The 14,426-nt window shown below is 36.4% G+C and overlaps 2 protein-coding genes and 1 long non-coding RNA gene across 4 annotated transcripts; 1 reads left to right on the top strand and 2 right to left on the bottom strand.

The window, feature by feature from the left end:
• Positions 1 to 2,808: 2,808 nt before the first annotated feature.
• Positions 2,809 to 6,891, bottom strand: sec22bb (SEC22 homolog B, vesicle trafficking protein b). Of its 2 annotated transcripts, XM_082189062.1 has the most exons (6): positions 6,677 to 6,874; positions 5,062 to 5,159; positions 4,843 to 4,952; positions 4,379 to 4,539; positions 4,140 to 4,286; positions 2,809 to 3,991 (listed from the first exon to the last, which is right to left on the bottom strand). In XM_082189062.1, exons 2-6 carry the CDS (start codon positions 5,077 to 5,079, stop codon positions 3,837 to 3,839), a joined length of 591 nt encoding a protein of 196 aa, XP_082045188.1. In that variant the 5' UTR covers positions 5,080 to 5,159; positions 6,677 to 6,874; the 3' UTR covers positions 2,809 to 3,836. The 2 variants fall into 2 exon arrangements, with proteins under 2 accessions (XP_082045188.1, XP_082045187.1); XM_082189061.1 differs by lacking the exon at positions 5,062 to 5,159 and having other exon boundaries at positions 6,677 to 6,891.
• Positions 6,892 to 7,214: 323 nt separating this feature from the next.
• LOC309513303 lies at positions 7,215 to 8,630 on the top strand. Its single transcript, XR_014211410.1, has 2 exons — positions 7,215 to 8,261; positions 8,345 to 8,630. It is a non-coding gene; the product is annotated as an uncharacterized lncRNA (long non-coding RNA).
• npl (N-acetylneuraminate pyruvate lyase (dihydrodipicolinate synthase)) lies at positions 8,491 to 13,492 on the bottom strand. The gene is made up of 12 exons (XM_082189060.1): positions 13,367 to 13,492; positions 13,107 to 13,176; positions 12,936 to 13,009; positions 12,740 to 12,827; positions 11,932 to 11,989; positions 11,624 to 11,699; positions 11,422 to 11,514; positions 11,104 to 11,252; positions 10,970 to 11,016; positions 9,991 to 10,075; positions 9,831 to 9,870; positions 8,491 to 9,228 (listed from the first exon to the last, which is right to left on the bottom strand). The coding sequence occupies exons 1-12, from the start codon at positions 13,377 to 13,379 to the stop codon at positions 9,083 to 9,085; spliced, it is 939 nt and encodes a 312-aa protein (XP_082045186.1). The 5' UTR covers positions 13,380 to 13,492; the 3' UTR covers positions 8,491 to 9,082.
• Between the last annotated feature and the right edge of the window lie 934 nt (positions 13,493 to 14,426).

Raw genomic sequence — 14,426 nt, 5'->3', positions numbered from 1 at the left:
AGAATGTTTTTACCAGGTTTATAACTTTTTCCATCAATCAACTCTAGAGCTCATCAAGTGTGTCTGTCTAGATGTAAGTGACAGTTAAGAGCCTAATAATAACACTATATTTTCTGTGTAAAAAAGTGTGCAGGAGGAAATAGATACTGATGGTGAAAGCAGGGTCGTGAACTACAAATCAGATACATCTATGCGTGATACAAAGAGTTCTTGTGAATAATACTGCTAAAGATGCAGAGGCTAACTGAGAAGACTTTTCTGCAAACCTCAAGGACAGCTGCTGCTAAAAACGCACCCACAAATTGAAATGCACGGCACAAGTTAGTTATATACCCATTAATTTCTGCAAAGAAATATCCAGCAATAGTTCAAGGCCTGGCAGTGTTTATCAGCAGGTCAGCCTCCGCAAACTCCCACTTCCCCCTCTGCAAAGAGAAACTAAGGGGTGAAGAGTTGACTCTGTGCATTGTGGTTGGTGATGCACGCTATCGTGGCAGCTTCTCTTTTCGGCTATACCCACTTCCTGTACACACGGAGACATAACGGGGAACGAACATTAGTGTTTCGTTGTCTCTGCAAAAAATGGTTAGCACCTTGCATCGAGTGTCTAAAATCATCTCTCGGTTTCCTTTTAGCTGAAAACTTATCACAATAACGGAGAACAGGAAGGTTTTGTATGCTCACAGTTGGGCGCACTCTGGTGGTTGTGCAGGGAAATAATTAGCGGACATTGATACACAAAAAAAGCACTTTTTCCTTCATCAAAAAAGTTTTGCACATAAACGAAGCGAATATATGTGTGTGTGTGTGTGTGTGTGTGTGTGTGTGTGTGTGTGTGTGTGTGTGTGTGTGTGTCAGAAGAGAGAAAATGTATCAAAATGTACACAGTGTTTTTTTTGTGGAAATGTTGTAAGGTTTTATTTGTGTTACTTTCTTGTGAAAAATATTGTTCTAAAAAATTGCAAGACATTTGATAAAAAACAGACTATAAAGTGATGTCCCTCAGTCAGAATTCAACCCGTCACGTCAACCATTCTCCACCTATAATCATTTAGACTCCACCCATATGTGACATAATTTACCAGAAATTACATCATGCAGGCCTTTTTAACAGTGTTGTGTTGCGTAAGATAGTATCATATCATAGTATCAAGTAGTATCATACTTTTTATTAATATTTTTGAGGCATATTATAGTCAAGAGAGGATACTGTCAAGCTTAACAACTCAACTCTATCACATAAAAATTAAGATGGAAAATAATTTTTCAAAGTTTTATTTTAATCCATAAGTATATACAATGTACTTATTTCATTGCTGCCATATATGGTCTACTCTCCTACACTACAAGAGGAGCAGTGGCCATTTTGAACAGAAAACCTCAACCGTCACACTCAACCCTTTCACATATCTGTATATTTCTCATTGTTTCGGGGTTAAAAACTTGTGACAGGGTTGAGTTTTTCACATAATTTATGGATCATTTTAATAAGTCATGTTTCAGTAAAGAAAGATTTACCAAATTCATGACTACTCATAATTTTGTTATAAATAGAATATTTGATGTAATGTGTCCACTTAAACACTGACAAGCATCTTACTCAGAAATGGCAGCCACATCAGCAGCAGAAAGACAGTGTTATGCATGCAGATATGTTGCATGCACAACATGAAAAAGAAGAAAAAATAAATAAAATTGAAGGCAATGCTCCCTTCAAACCAGTAACAGTCTTCAACCCCATCACACTATTCTCAACCTTGTCACAGAAACACCACAGAAACACAATTTGTCTATTTTTAACTTCAGTCTCAAATTAACTTCAGTCTCAAAAATTTGAAACAATTCATAAATATTACATTTATAGTTATTAAATTGTTATGAGGGACACATGAGCAGGTAGATGTTTGTTTTATAGCAAGTTTTGAGTAAAACCCTCTTTAAAACAAGTCCATTTTGTCCGTTAAAGGGTTGAGAATAAAAGGTGTTTAAATCTGAAAACAATGAAATTAATAAAAGGTATATATATATATGAAAATAATGTAGCCTACCCTCACCACATGAGATCCAGTCATACTCGGGGTGTTCACATAGAACGCCTTTTTTTTTTCTTTCTTTTTTTTTACGCAAAACAGCAAAGATACACAAGCGTTTTTATCTTAAAATGCGTCTGAGGCACGCCAAAACTATGAGACACATTAATCTTGTGCATGTATACATGTAAACTACTTTAAATCTACTTTTTAAACTAGCGCGGTCAAATGATAAACAGCAATGGATAAGACACATGCCTTTGGTGTGAGAGACCCGGGTTCGAATCCACTGTGAGACACCAATGTGTCCCTGAGCAAGACACTTAACCCCTAGTTGCTCCAGAGGCGTGCGACCTCTGACATATAAGTCGCTTTGGATAAAAGCGTCAGCTAAATGAATAAATGTAAATGTTAATGTAATGTTCCCCCCTCCTCCCTTTCAATAGTAATTATGACCAGACCACATGACATTTAACACATATATGACACATAACCTTTTAAGGATATCAGGTTAGAAATTCCCATCCAAGTTCATGCTTTCCAATCGTAATTCTAAAGAACTAGTCTGAACATTCATGTAAAATGAAACAAAATGAATGGCCTACTTTGGCAACAAAAACCCCAAAAGCCACAGGCCAATGATACAATTTCTTTAGGTATGATTGGCAGTGACCTTGTATTGAGACTAGTGCATCTACTACTTGTATCTACTAGTCCACAGATTAAAAAAACACTTATAAATGCCAGAGTGAACTGTAAAACAGAAAGAAAAGAGAAACAGAGTTTGAATCGTTTTATTTATACTGTAGGTTTAGTAAGCTGAACAAATGCTCTTCTGATGAGCCTTTTAGCCACATCTGGTTGGTACATGGACGCCTGGTTGGTTACTGTGTGTTTAAGTCTTCAATGCACGTACAATACAGACTAGTGTAAACTCTGAAAGAAAAAGCTGTAGTAACCCAAGTCAGATATCAACAACCATGCAATAGTCAGGACCTCAGATCCAGATCTGTATGTAGTTCTAAACCGCACTGGATTACATCTGACCCAAATTGAAAAAAGTGGCAGGCCACCACTCTCCCCTGACACTAGTTTCAATTATCTGGTCTGTATTGAGTAACTGGACATGACCACAATCTGTGCTGTTTGTTGGGCAACTTTTGCACCAAGAAAACAATAGAAAGTTCCATGAATGTACATTTGAAACAAATTCAAATGAAGACTTAATAACCACTCCCATTTCATAAGGCTTTCAGAGATATGAGTTGAATTCTTGTATAATTGGTTTAGATAGGAGACTAACTGGGCGGACAGTACAATTATATGTTTTGTGCTGATAGTTGGGGTACCAAAGCTTTAATAATGCAGCTGCCCCCCAAACTCCTTTCTCCAACCCACAATGTGCTATAACTTCAAAACTGAATTAACATACTTCTGTTAATGAATCATTAATTCATAGGTTTAGGATTCACTTCTGCACTATGGTACTGTTATACAGTATATAAGATACACTGGGATTTCACAAAGACAAACAGGAAAGCACACTTTCATTCTCTCTCTCTTTCACTCACACACACCAAGCAAGCGCAGACTAACTTCTGTGTAGTTCATTAAACAGATACCAGTGAGGATCAGGCTAGGGATTCAACAGCCTGTTAGGAGGGAAAGTGCCGGATCCGACAGTCTTTAAGAACAGGCTGTGGCTTTTAAAACACAACGTGAGCTTGTCGTCATTTGAGAGTCCGTCTGCTTTTCACCTGTAACCCTCTAAAGAGCCTCTTCTTCCCTCCGCATATCCGGCACACCTCACAGCCACCAGAAGCGTATGTATACGATCAGCATGATGAAGAAGACTCCACCCGCAGCTAGCTTAGCGTACGTGGAGCGAGTGTTCAGGTACTTAGCGTCGCTTCTGTATTTCTTCGACAGGCTGGACAAGTTGCTGGCCTTCGAGTCCAATGCTGAGGAAAAAAACATGAAGATGTGAAGAGAAGAAATCTAAAAAATACAGTACAGAATTTTGCAGGTTTTGCTCAGGGATCTTAAACCCTTTCAGGCCAATGACTTCTTTAAAAATTTGTGGGGCCAATCATCACAAGCATTATTTACCAGATAAGGCCTCTCCCCGCTGCAGAACTTCTTCTATGTTGGCCACCATGATTCTCTGTACATCCTGTAGCTCTGTGTTGATGTTGCTCAGGTTCCTGCGTGCTCTGCTGTCGATATATGACTTTTTGGTCTTCTGAATATACGTATCTTTGGACGGATAGGAAGACAGAATTACAAGGTTGTCTCTTGATAGGAAGTAGATGAAACTCTGGCTATCGAGAGAGAGTGAGGGCTATTACCAAACTCTATGAAAGAGTAGGGCCTGGAGACCGTAGGCACCTTCTTGCCATGTTGTTCGTGAAACTCTGCCTGCAGATCTTCCAGATAACCGAAGGCTAGCTTTTTAGGAAACACGGCCTCACAGAGAACCAGATAGCAAACGCCTTTCTCTATGACGTAGCTTTGAGAAGAGATGGGAAGAGACACATTTTATTAGCAATGGGTTTTATCTATCACATATTTTTGTGTAAATCTTGAAATCACAATTTTTACCTACTTATTATGAAAAGGAAGAGAAACGTTTTTTTATATATTTTTCTATTTTTGGAGCTGTGGTGGGCCAACTTTTCTCTTCCTTTTTGCAACTCTTTGTGGTTGAGCACCCTCATTAGATGTGTGCACTGAGCACTTTGTGTTTGAACTTACTTATTATGATCAACTATTTTATCAGCTTCACTGTAGTTTTAATATATTGTACACTTACTGAAAAGCCATTGATCCAGCTTCTAAGGTGCATCGATTGGGACTCTGTTCATTTAGTTTGCGGAAGAGCTGTTTGGCTTGGCTCTGATATTGCTGGAGGTCTCGACCCATCTAAGAACAAAAGTGCACATTTATTAGATAACACACTTAATCTTACACTGATACATGATTTGACTCAATCCTCTTCAGAGGGATTTCACAAATCTAAAGGTGAACAAACCTTTTCACTTCCCTTCATGGCAGCATGAAAGGAGGAAACGTAAAGATGTTAGACCTTAATCGAACGGCTGCTGTAAAGGTAATGAAACTGCTGGGCACCTATTAGACACATTAACACCATTTGGAACAACTCTACAGAATTTTTTCATTATTTCTTCCAAATCTACCACAGCCCAAAACTTTGTCTTGGTCATTTAAACATCAACAACAGAGTTTTTACAAGCTAAACAAAAGAAACAAAAGAAACAAAAGAAATAAGCTGATTTGCAGTTTATGTTTATTTTATTTTTTGCCGCAAATACATAAAAGATGCTTTGTATCAGGTTATGGACAATTATAGCAGTTCAGCTGAACATAAAAAGTTACAGGTCAATCAGTCAAAAACAATACTGAGTGAAAAGTGACAAGCGAATCACATACTCTTTTTGCTGAAAGGGAATAGATCATTTTAATTTAGGCTACACTTCTACAAGGTCATATCTGCCTACATAGTTCTCTGGATTACAGAAATAGCACATACGCGCACAAATATAATTGAGGAAATTCTGTCATTCATTGCTTGTCCTCAAGTCATTCCAAACTAGGGATGATTTAACATACAATACAATTACAAGACGCACTTCACACTATAACGTTAGTCTCTTCCTCACACAGACACACTTCTATTCTCATATTTATCGTATGAGTATAGAAGATGTGGAGATGTGAAGCCCCTGGTCACTATACTTTATTTTTTATATTGTACAGAAAAATAGAGCAATGAGCATTCTGCAAAATAAAGACACTCATTTTGTGTTACATAGAAGAAAGGTATACAGGTTTAGAGCAATATGAATATAAGTAAATGACGACAGAACTTTTCAGTGAATTATCCTTTTAAATACAGTTTAAATCCTAAAGTGCTTGACTATAAACATATTAAAAAAATCTATATGGAACAAATCATATCATATGTTGTTTAAGTGGGAAATACTGCAAATTTAGCGTTTATATGCGATTTAATTATTATACTGGCTTAATATAGACGATGTTAAAAAGACTAAAAATGCCATTAAATAAATCAAGTAATTTGAAAATGAAGTCAGAGGAATAAAATTATCAAAAATGTTTATGATGTTGTTAACTTATTTACTTGTGTTTAAACTATTAATTTAAAAAAAGGTTAATATTTAATATGGAGGGGGAGACAAACGGAGTAAACCAGGTGCGAGTTCAAATCAAGACAGAAGAGGGCGCTGTTACTGATCAAAACCACTCAAATTATACGGTTACCTTTCATGTTTAATGAACCATCTTCTCTGTGTGACCAATTACAGCTTTCAAACTGAGAATAAGCGATGGAGACGAATATAATAGATACAGATTTACTGTTAGATTCCAAATAAAATATTTCAAATTAATGCAAACACTACAACGACAAATTACTGAAATCTGAGCTAATAACGGCCAGATTAAAAGCTCTCTGCTGTTGTGGATTACAATTCCAGACAACTATACACTTTTAGAAGAAAACGCCATGTTTTCAGGGCATTGCTCTTTGATTTGTCACATTTACAGCACACATAGGCCTAGTGTAACGTTAGATGATATAATCTGATAAATCACTGAGCTCATACCTGCTCATCCTCCTGCATTGAAGCGGCCAGCGGCAGTCCATCCGCCAGGCGCGCGATCATTGTCAGCAGCACCATTTTACTGTAATGTCAGATTTACACACAGCAGGTGTGTGTGGAGCGGTTAACAGCTGTGAAAATATCTGTGTCTGGATTACAGCTTCACAACACTCCTCCGGAGTCCGTACACTACGCTGAGCTGGCCGGAAATACGTGAATATTCGGCGTCACCGTATTATTGTCCCGCAGCGTTTTACTTTTTTAAACCACTATCTTTGGTTCCGCATATGATTGGGGATTATATATGATTATATGTTGCTTTTGAATGACATTAATGAATGATTTAGATCTGAGATATTTATCTAATATTTTGCCTGCGTGTTCACCTGTTCACCCGCCACAAGAGTGACACGTAGATTGCCTCAGTTAACCCATTATGGCCCGGTTTCACAGACAGGGTTTAGACTAAACCATGATTAGGCCTTAACGTTAGTTCAATTAGGACATTTAGGTAGCTTTTATGAACATGCCTTAGAAAAAAAAAAAACATAACTGATGTGCATCTTGAGACAAAACAATGGCACTTATATTATTTTCAGATATGTCAGTGCAAGTTGCTTTCAGTTAAAACAGCTCAAACAGTAATCTCTCCTTCCTCTCCTGCATTTTAGTGTGGGACTAGGTTTACCTTGTGTGTGAAACCGGGGGTATATGTCCACCATGGAATATTTATTTACACAATTTTACATAAATATATTTAGGCTACATTCGTTTCTCGACTAAAAATAGCTGAAACAAAGGAACTAAAAACAATTATGCAATATGTGTGTGCCTACTGTGTTTCAGCTCCACAACATCACTGAGATTTTATCCTAACCTTAGATATTGAACTTGCCTGAGGCAATATTAAAAAATTGTGGCCTTTATTATTTCTGACTCCCCCAAAGATCACATCAGTTGCCCATTACATGTTGAATACACAAACCGATATCAACGTCTTGAAAACAGATTAATAAAGTCATAACTCAACAACTCCATTTAGTTATTAATCGTTTTTCTATTTCTTCACATATGTGTGCCATGTGAAAAACATTAATGGATACATTTCCAAACATACCAGAGGAAGGGATGTATAAAAAAGTAAACGGTTAAATTTGAGATGTCATAGATGTTTCACAAGATGTGTATCTTGTAAAAAAGTAAAAAGTGTATCCACAATAGTATGTGTCCAGTTAAAGAAAACAGTCTCTAATTTGTATTCAGACAGCTTTTTCTAGAGGAAATGTGGTCATGACATGAATTTTAAATGTTTCTGTTGCAGACACTTTAGCTTCCTTTACTTGCATTCTCACTGGGAGGAAATAACACGTGTTATTCCTGCTGCTGCAGCTGATAAATGTTCTGTGAAGTCAGCACTAAAAACACTCAATAGGTGATGATAGCACAAGTCCAGTGTGTCCTCATTCCTGAAATACTAGTAAAACATAACATACCACCACTACACGGTTTCCAAAGGTACTTGAAACTTTCATATAGGTTTGGAACAACTTGAGTGTGAGTAAACTATAGCCAGAATTTTGATTTGTGGGTGAACTATCCCTTTAAGCAGATATTAGGTGGTCTTCAATGCGTGAGGTAAATCCTAGGGCTCTCTAACAATAAAGTGGAAAGGCCAGAGAAAATATGGTAAGAACAAACGTTTAAAAAATAAAAAGCCACTGCTGACCAAACTCATTAAACTAGAAAATTTCAAATTAAAACGGGCAGATTTCAGGCTATTATGAGATTGAATTAGAACTTCAAAGGAATATCTTGCATTGAATTTTTAACAATAATCTTTATTCAGTTCATTTCAAGATATAAAAATGTCCCTTTTTGTTTTTTGACATATTCAAACATAAGAAACTTGTGTTTCATGCTAATAGTCCATTTACAATTACATCAGCACCAGCCAAAAGAGTGTAATTAATACAGTATTAAAAAATATGTATAAAACAAAAACAAAGAAAATGTTAAAGACTTCATATGTGTGTGCTTTCCCACATGTAAGCATAAGACAAGAAAAAACTAAACGTGCAAAAAAGTACTTGAATACGATTTAGGTATACAAGATGAGGATTATTCTTAAATCTTTTGGGTAATTCAAGTAGGTTCATTAAAATTGCTAGTCTCATTGTAATGTTATGAAATATATAAAGTAAATGAAACAGATTTAATATATGCGTTTACAACAAATGAAACATTAAAAAAGGAAAAATCAAGTATAATGTATGAAATATAAAAAGCAAGCAAATATAAGATACAGTACATTAAAATGCTGTAGTGTAAAGAACAGATTACAGCTCGATAACAATACAAACCATTTTTTGTGCAATTTCATGTAGGTTCACTGAAATTTCTACTTTAATTTTAATGTCTCTGAGAGAAGTCCTTGATTTTCTGTGCTATAGCCTGGGCCTTTGAGACGGGGCACGGCAGCAGCGGGAGTCGGGGAGGACCCAGCACTAACCCTGACACTTCACTCATCACCTGCTTATTCACACCCACATCAAAACCTGCAGAGCAAACATGATGAAATAAAGTTCATCAAAAGTATCATTTACAAAAGCAATGTCTTACTGACACCTCCCAGCTGTACTGGGATTTCAATACCATTCAAAAGTTTGGGGTCAGTATAATTTTATATTTTAAAGAAATTAAGAATTGTATTCGGCAAGGACCCATTAAACTGATCAAAAGTGACAGACAAACAATTTATAATGTTACAAAAGGTTATTTCAAATTAATGCTGTTCTTCTGAACTTTCTATTCATAAAAGAAACCTTAAAAAATGTGTCACGGTTTCCAAAAAATTAAGCAGCACAACTGTTTTCAACATTGCTTACAAGAAAAAAAAATTCTGCATATTACAAGGATCATGTGACACTGAAGACTTGAGTAATGGCTAATTACATTTTTGCTTTGCAATCACAGGAATAAATTGCATTATAAAATATATTTAAATAGAAAAAGGTTATTTTAAATTGCAATAATCTTTCACATGTTTTACTCTATTTTTGATCTAATAAATGCTGCCTTGGTGAGCATAAGAAACTTCTTTAAAAAAAAAAAACGTACAAACCCCAAACATTTGAAAGGCACAAATCGGTCAACTCACCAAGGTTCTTAGCAAATGTGATGACCTCCATAAATTCAAGCTGTAAACAGAAGCAGATTCATTAACCTGAATATTAATTCATTAACTTGAACACACGCTGATGAAGTAAAAACAGTCCAAAAGCACTAAATGAGAAATGCACATGGGAAGAATGATGTACCTGCAGGGCTCTGGACTGCATGTGGTTGCAGTTATCAAAAGCAGAAAGCATCTGGTTCACTATGAGTCCGAGGTAGTTATATGTGCTGGAGAGGATAGAGAGAGTGTTGCATGGTCTTCAGCAATGCATTATTTAAGCTACTGTTTTTCAATCAAATCAGCCACAGGAGACACTGAATGACACAATAGCTATGTTTCCATCCACCTACTTTTATATGAATTTTGGGATATTTCATTAATTAAATTAAATAAAATGCTGGATGGAAACATAAAGAGGTGCAAAAATTCTGAAAATGTACATTTAAAAAAAAAATTCATGCGCACAATAGAGGTGGATCATTTCTTTTTTATCAGACAAGAAGACATGCACATAAACTATGATGGAAACACATTTACCAAATAAATCTCTCGATGTGCAACAGAAACTCATGTGACTGCCTCAACAGGGGATGTGATTGGATAACTGCACTAACCAGTGAACCAATTTCATTGCACAGCATCTCAAATGTTGGCTTGATCATTCTGAAATGCCTGAACCAAAGTCTGTCATCAGAATGATTTGGGATAACGACCTGCCAGAAGTGTCTCACACGATTGCGTTTCAAAGAACCATTCATCTGCCTCCGAATGCAAGATAACATTACAGTGCTTATAGAATTTTGCCTGTCCGCTCTGAGGCACAAGTAATTTATCATGTACAAAAAAAATAAATAAAAAAAAAAGAGCCACGGTGGTGCAACAACTTCCATTTTTATTATGATATTTTGCACCAATTTTCCAGAAAGTGATGATTTTGTTCACGTGAACACATGGGATGGAAACTTAACAGAAGTTAAATGTGCAACTTTGTATGGAAACATAGCTAATGTATTATCAGGAACCACAGCGACACCACAGAAAGAAAAACAGTGAAAGGGCATGCATTTTTGCCAACTGAGGGCAGAGAAAGAGTTGTAAGATGCCATGATGTTGGCACTCACCTTCCTACTGCTCCATGAACACCTAGCACCAAAGCTCCCAAGAGTTGCTGTGTAACAAAGTGTGAAGTAAAACATATAAAATCAAAACCGCAAGTTATACTAGCAGGAAAAATACAGTAGAGGTGATTTCATACCTCATCTACTCCGAACAAGACAGACCATTTATGGGACTGACAGTAACAGACACACTGTCCGAGATCCCTCAGGTCAGTCCCGCTGTATTTCACTCCCTGAAATGAGGGGATCATCTGCTCTATCCCATTTAGCACATCAGCTGCCTCCACTGAAGAAAAAAATAAAGAGGAAACAGAGTCTGAACCACAGTAGGACGTCAATCTCTCACATGTGAATCTGACTCATTCAAAAATGTAGTACTGTGCAATTCTAAAGAATTTACAAAGTTGTTAGTGTTTTGACTGCCAGTAATGATGACGACATGGGGCTGCACTTACATTCAACGCCGGTCATGCCTGGAATATGATAATAATACATTGGAACATCTGGAGCAGAGGTGCTCACTTCCTTTATAAACATCCTCAATGCATCTGTGAAAAGAGGAAGGTCATTTGTTTTATGAAAATCATACAAAAGCACATTTGGTAATACTTTTAACATACTATTAATTAAAAAGAGTTTAGAAAAAGGGGTTAAAACCTGCATTAATGGGTTTGAAAAAGGAAGGAGAGATTACTGCTATGCCGTCGGCCCCTATACTGGCAGCATGCCGAGCCTGAAGGAAAGTAAAAAACATCCACTCAGCATTTTAAACGGTCACGAGGAGGGAATTAGCTGTTTATCTGCACATGCTGTAACACGAATGGATAAACTGCACATGGGAGGAAAATATGTAACAGCGGGACTGCTGTTTTGAAAATGGAAGAGTGCATAAAGAAAAGTGGTATACGCATGAAACATCCAGATAATGCATGTGAATAAAGGGGGATGTGAAGCAGTGTGCTCACCAGTTCTTGAGAGTCTTTTATACTCATGCAGCCAACATGAACAACCACTTGCTCAAGCCTGAACACAACACATACAGTATAAAGAAATTAAACATCTGGCAAGGACAACTCCATGAGAAAAATAAAAATAAAGATGTGTATTAGGGTGTTTCCTAACCCATAAACAAATATGGCCTTGTGAACCTTTAAAAAAAAAAAACTGTCCACTAATAGTGTCAAACAGTGGACATACGTATTGCATTACTGGAGAACTACGTTATTTTTGCCAAATCCCCCTGAATAATCTTTAAAATGTCCACCACATATGTAGCTTAACTGCTAACAACACCACAGTCATGAAGTCATGAAAAAAATGGCCAACTCCTTTGTCTTGCTAATTTCATAGCTAGAAATGGATGTATCACACAATTATTTACACTTTTCATATAATTTGACATTACTACTCATTAGGAGTAAATCTCCTGGTTGTGGTGGAAATGTAAAAAAGTATGTGAATCATTTTCAAACTTTTTTTTTCTCCCACTTTTTGTTTAGATTTTTATCGTTTTCAAGTTAAAATTCATATTTCAAATTTCTTATGATGGATTTGCCCATTTTAAAAAGGCATGTCTGGGTCATCAAAATCTATACAAGAAATAAATGTGAGAAGTAGTAGAAAATAAACGATGAAGGCATAAACAAAATGTGCCCTTTGCAGGTTTTTCTGTTAAAATAAATGTAAAAATTCAGTTACTTTTATAACCCCTGGGACATAATCATTACCCAATACCCACAGCTGAATAAACTCCATAAACATGCAATAACTCACTTGCCCTTTCCATGTTGGCACCAAGCTGCAGCAATCTGCTTCCTTTCGTCCACAGTTAGAGAACAGCCCTCGCCTGTAGTGCCGTTAACTACCAAAAACAAAGTGCTTTAGATTACAAATAACATAAATGACAAAACATGCTGCCTTATTCTTATTCTGCCCAAAATCTTTGATTAAATTAATAGGTTTGACTTACCAAACACACTCTTGACATTCTGTTTTTCTATTAGGTAATCAATGTATGGTCCAATCACAGAGAGATTGATCTCCCTAAAAACAGCAAAAGTTGAATATCAATGACCAAATCACTGAACGCCAGGTATATGATTGTGTAGTATAGCTATGATTGAGGAATGAAGTATTTCACCCTTCTGCAGTAAGTGGTGTGAATGTAGCTGCCACGAGACCAGTGAGCTTTTTCACACTTCGAGACATCTCTGCATACACAACAACGAGAAACCGTGTATTATTAAAACGTCAAAGCCTACTGACCAATTCCATTGACACGACATGTCATACATGTAATGCAATCAGATTTTAAATCGGTCCAGAAAAAGTCTCAAGTTCTATTATTTTTCCTACCAAATACATTTGAATTCAGTCCACAATTAAAAGACAGGCGCTTACCTTCCTCTTTCATTGGCTAAAAGCTTTCAACTCGGGCACTCGTTGTACTACTGCACTTTTTTGTAGTTCTACGTGACGTCGCTGCACGAGCCAATCATGTGATGCATGCTTACGAGGAAGCAACCTTCTTCTTCTTTGAGATTTTATTGGCGGTTGATAAACAACAAAATGGTGTATTACCGCCACCGACTGGTATGGAGTGTGGATCAAAATTACATTTTTATATCCTCTCCCACAAATTTGTTATTCTAAAGATACTGAAAAATAAAACTATAACATTCATTTCCTGAGTTCTTTTGTAAAATACTTTCTGACAGTAGAGCATAACATGTTCCACAGTTTCTTCTTTCCCACAAAATTCACACCTTCCCGTATCATGTTTACCCATTTTATAAAGTACTGTTGTCTTGTATGTTCAAATCTCATCCTTGGTATTATTATCTCATCTCTCCTGTTTTTCCTGCACTTCTCATCTCTCCCGCTTTAGTTTGAATTCTGTAAAACCATCGACCTTTCTTCTCCATATCCCATTGTTTTTGCCACCTTACCTTCAACCTTAATAATACTCTTGATTTCATTCTTACTTATACTAACACTTATGTTAATGTAGTTATTTTTTATGGCTTCTTTTGCTGCCTTATCTGCCATTTCATTTCCTTGGATACCAATATTTGCGGGTACCCAAAAAAATATCACTGTAAGTCCCATCATTTGAATTCTGTATAATGTTTGCTGTATTTCTTTTAAAATCAATGTCTGGTCTACTTTCCGAATGACTATATTGTAAGCTAAAACCAATGATGAACTTGAGTCTGAACAAACAACTGATTTCAAAGGTCATATCTCCTCTATCCACTGTGTTGCTAATAGTGCAATCATTTCCCCTGTATTTAAACAGACAACTCATCTCTGATCCTTACTGATAACTGAAACTAGTAGACAATGATACGGCGTGTACTTTCAGTGAGATGAAAAAGAAATATATCTTCTTGTGGGATTTTTTACTATTCATATTTTCATTTTATTATATTTGTAATATATATGGGTGATTCTCTGAATT

Source organism: Leuciscus leuciscus (assembly GCF_965113295.1).
Source record: "Leuciscus leuciscus genome assembly, chromosome: 13".
Taxonomy (NCBI): Eukaryota; Metazoa; Chordata; class Actinopteri; order Cypriniformes; family Leuciscidae; genus Leuciscus; species Leuciscus leuciscus.
The sequence above is the reverse complement of the archived record's forward strand: the minus strand, read 5'-3'. Positions and strand labels throughout refer to the sequence as shown.

What these genes read in the sequence shown, in the direction of transcription:
- npl (XM_082189060.1), bottom strand. An exon ending in TGCAGTCCAGAGCCCTGCAG is followed by an intron (nt 9,871 to 9,990) that starts GTACATCATTCT and finishes TTCTGTTTACAG; the next exon opens with CTTGAATTTATGGAGGTCAT. An exon ending in CACATTTGCTAAGAACCTTG is followed by an intron (nt 9,229 to 9,830) that starts GTGAGTTGACCG and finishes TTTGCTCTGCAG; the next exon opens with GTTTTGATGTGGGTGTGAAT.
- sec22bb (XM_082189061.1), bottom strand. Translation starts at nt 6,751, where the DNA reads ATGGTGCTGCTGACAATGATCGCGCGCCTGGCGGATGGACTGCCGCTG. An exon ending in CAATGCAGGAGGATGAGCAG is followed by an intron (nt 4,953 to 6,676) that starts GTATGAGCTCAG and finishes TTTTGTTCTTAG; the next exon opens with ATGGGTCGAGACCTCCAGCA. An exon ending in CTACTCTTTCATAGAGTTTG is followed by an intron (nt 4,287 to 4,378) that starts GTAATAGCCCTC and finishes ATCCGTCCAAAG; the next exon opens with ATACGTATATTCAGAAGACC.